The sequence below is a fragment of the Opisthorchis viverrini genome (assembly GCF_000715545.1).
Source record: "Opisthorchis viverrini unplaced genomic scaffold opera_v5_121, whole genome shotgun sequence".
In the NCBI taxonomy this organism is placed as follows: Eukaryota; Metazoa; Platyhelminthes; class Trematoda; order Opisthorchiida; family Opisthorchiidae; genus Opisthorchis; species Opisthorchis viverrini.
This window is the reverse complement of record NW_008751776.1, coordinates 247,253-250,158: the sequence shown is the minus strand read 5'-3', so window position 1 is coordinate 250,158 and position 2,906 is coordinate 247,253. Positions and strand designations below refer to the sequence as shown.

The window sequence follows — 2,906 nt, the reverse complement described above, 5'->3', positions numbered from 1 at the left end:
ACGCTCCGCTCGGTTTACTAGCTTCTTCGGATTCCACGGCTTTCCGTTTGTCTTGGAGGGCGCCTGCTGCATTTGTAGTACACCCAAACGCACAATATGCCGTGAAGGATGAAAACGATACACCCACAAATGTCTCAACAAAAGCCACTTCCGAAGCCATAGCAGACGAAGTTCAAAGCCGAATTTGCACCAATAATTTTCAAATGACATCGATTGAAACAAATCGCAAAAAATGAGGGCAGATGAGGGGTTTTTCAGTCTACGCGTATAGGCAAAGAAGTGCAACATTTTGACGTTAAAGTTTTCATTTCGGCTGCAGGGTTTCGCAGAAAAATACATTGTGCGTCTAGCCGCTGGCATTCTACTACAAGTCAACGCGTGACCGAAACCACGTCTCAAACTCATGAATTAAAGCAATATATAGCTGCTCAGGATTTTCCTACAAAATTAGTATAATCAAAGCGGTGTAAACGATTTGCGCGGTAAGGATAACGGAAAATATAGATATCTTGTAAAACTGAAATAGAGTTCAATTCCACCAGTCCAAGAAAGGGGCGGTCCATTTGAATTGTTAACCGGGAAGGCAGTCATTCAAGATTGGAGGCAATTTTAAATATATATGAAATTGCAACAGACAGTACAAAAGGTCGGCCATTGATTTGAAGTTCTGGCAAAAACTCAAGGGGTCCTGTAGGCACATGTAACGTGCTCGTCGTGAATGTTTTTTCTTTTTATAGGAGGATAACTTGCGACTTATGCTACAACCAGGGCAAGCTGGGGCCGGTTGAACGCGCGTCCTTCAAATTTACTTCCGTTGATTCCATGTTGCTGTTTTCTATGTTGTTATATAGTATGAGTTTCAGCATAGAGCATGAATGCCTTTCGATTGAGGGCATGCCGTGGTAGTGAAAAATGTCAACCGTGCAACCCGCACATACTCATGATGAGTAGACGCGGAAAGGCGAACGTGGTAGAGAAGGATGGTGGATTTTGGGGGCTGCACAACCGTCCGGTGCTGAAACAACGCCACATAAAAAAGACTCACAACCGCAGTTTTCATGGATTTACAAGGCGCATTAAACTCGGTTGCATGGGTCGTTCCCATACACCTTTGCCAGTCAAAGAATTCTCCGGGAGTTAATGAAAATAACAGGTTCTTTGAGTTCTCAGACTTCTGCACGTTGGAGACTATACAAAGGATTTTCTAAGAAATTCCGTAGACAACTTGGTGTCCGTCAGGGGTGCTTTCTGTCCCCATCCCAATTTAATCTCGTGTTCGATGGGATAGTGAAACGAAAGCTGGAGGGTGTTCGAAACCACCATCTTCAAATGACCTCTGATGGAAACATTACCTGTCTTCTTCTAAAGGGACGAGCAGGTAGAGGTTTTTTAGATGAGCCAATCAAAGTCATCCGGTCCTTTAGTATGCACTTTCTATCAACGAAGTTTACGATAATGCTCGTTAATATAGTCACTGAACACGCCATTCGAAAGCCGGAGGAGGCACTCGAGATTATGGAAGTTGTGTAAGCTCTGGTTTTAGTACATGTGGATGGAATCAGTGCAAGAATATACCATGCTCGTGTTCACTAATTTGAGACAGCTATAGCGTAAAAGCGGTTCATCCTTGAATCTTGTGAGACGTACATATCAGGCTACAATACGGAGTGTTTCGCACTGCGTATTCTGAAACGTCGCTTGCCGAAATGAGCACTGTTTTCCGTGCCCGATTTAGTGTCAAAAGCAGAGAAATGGCCAACCACCGACCTAACAGGGGAGAATAAATGAGATTACAAAATTTGTGGGTGCTGTCGGTGCAATTCGCCTTTCTGGGTGGAGACCGCCTCATATCCATAGATCCCGGTTTGAGGTTTGCTAGATGTTACTGCTAATTGATACTGGTGTCGTTCCTGTCATAAAATTTTGTCCACATTACCTGCCATGATTTCGTTGCGTGGAATCACTGAATATCGACGTCGAGTCATTGGTGTACACGGCTTCTTTGGTATCGCGAATGAGTCTGATTAGGCAAGTAGTATGTACGTTTTAGTAACAGTTTAGACTCCAGCTTCGGTACGATCACGTATCGGGAATCTTTTACAACGGATTTCATTAAGCACTCGGTGAGCCAGCAACTAAAAATTCGCTCAATTATCTGTTTCCAATAATATTGCGGAAGATGCTCACCAGTCATAATCGATTTCAATTCTTCCAGATACCTTGTCAAGGAAGACTGGCTACCCCGTCACGAAGAGACTGGACCTTAACGTGGTGTGACGGTTTGCGCATCTCAGCAATCCATTGAGCTACACTGGAGAGTATCCCGCGACACTCAGACAGTCTCTCACACCGGGTTGGTCAGTAGTTGAAGGTCTGACGAACACAGTCTCCTGACCCTCCAGGTTGGGGGTTGGAACATGTGGCGACTTGTTCCGTAGAAATGGTAATGCACTTGAATTTCCCGCCAAACACCGCTGCCTTGACGCTAGGCTTTTGAACCAAAGGTTTGGTTGAGGACCCTAATCGTCCTCCTGTCTAGGTGTGGGCTTCCTGACAGTAACCTAGTCCACGTACAATCATGAACTGCATACATACAAATACACTTATAAAAGAAAAGAGACAGAGAAGAGGACCTGGGGCTGGCCTACATCAGATAACCCCAGATTCCTGCAACTCAGTCGGAAAACCACGATAGAAACTGGCAGTATGAAAGCCTCATCGGTTAGGCGCCCCTCAAACTTTTTTTTCACAATATCTTTCATTTCCTTCTACAATGTTACATTCTGTTGACTTCTTGGTTTCCGCTACTCCGCATCGGACAACCTAAATCGGCACACGTAACACTTGGCCCAGGCATCTAAGGTTACAGTGTTTGAGTAAAGTACCGTCTGATTTACCCCCCCCCC

The 2,906-nt window shown here is 44.8% G+C and overlaps 2 protein-coding genes across 2 annotated transcripts in view; both read left to right on the top strand.

The window, feature by feature from the left end:
- The window catches only part of T265_06008 (hypothetical protein), a gene marked incomplete at both ends in the record, with an annotated part of 3,959 nt that extends 3,723 nt beyond the window's left edge, over window positions 1-236 (top strand). Inside the window, one exon of the mRNA XM_009171167.1 lies at window positions 59-236. Coding sequence (XP_009169431.1) covers window positions 59-236 — 178 coding nt within the window. The remainder of the gene's footprint in view (window positions 1-58) is intronic.
- A 1,310-nt stretch (window positions 237-1,546) lies between these two features.
- The window catches only part of T265_06007 (hypothetical protein), a gene marked incomplete at both ends in the record, with an annotated part of 8,708 nt that continues 7,348 nt past the window's right edge, over window positions 1,547-2,906 (top strand). The window contains one exon of the mRNA XM_009171166.1: window positions 1,547-1,582. Within this exon, the coding sequence (XP_009169430.1) occupies window positions 1,547-1,582 (36 nt within the window). The remainder of the gene's footprint in view (window positions 1,583-2,906) is intronic.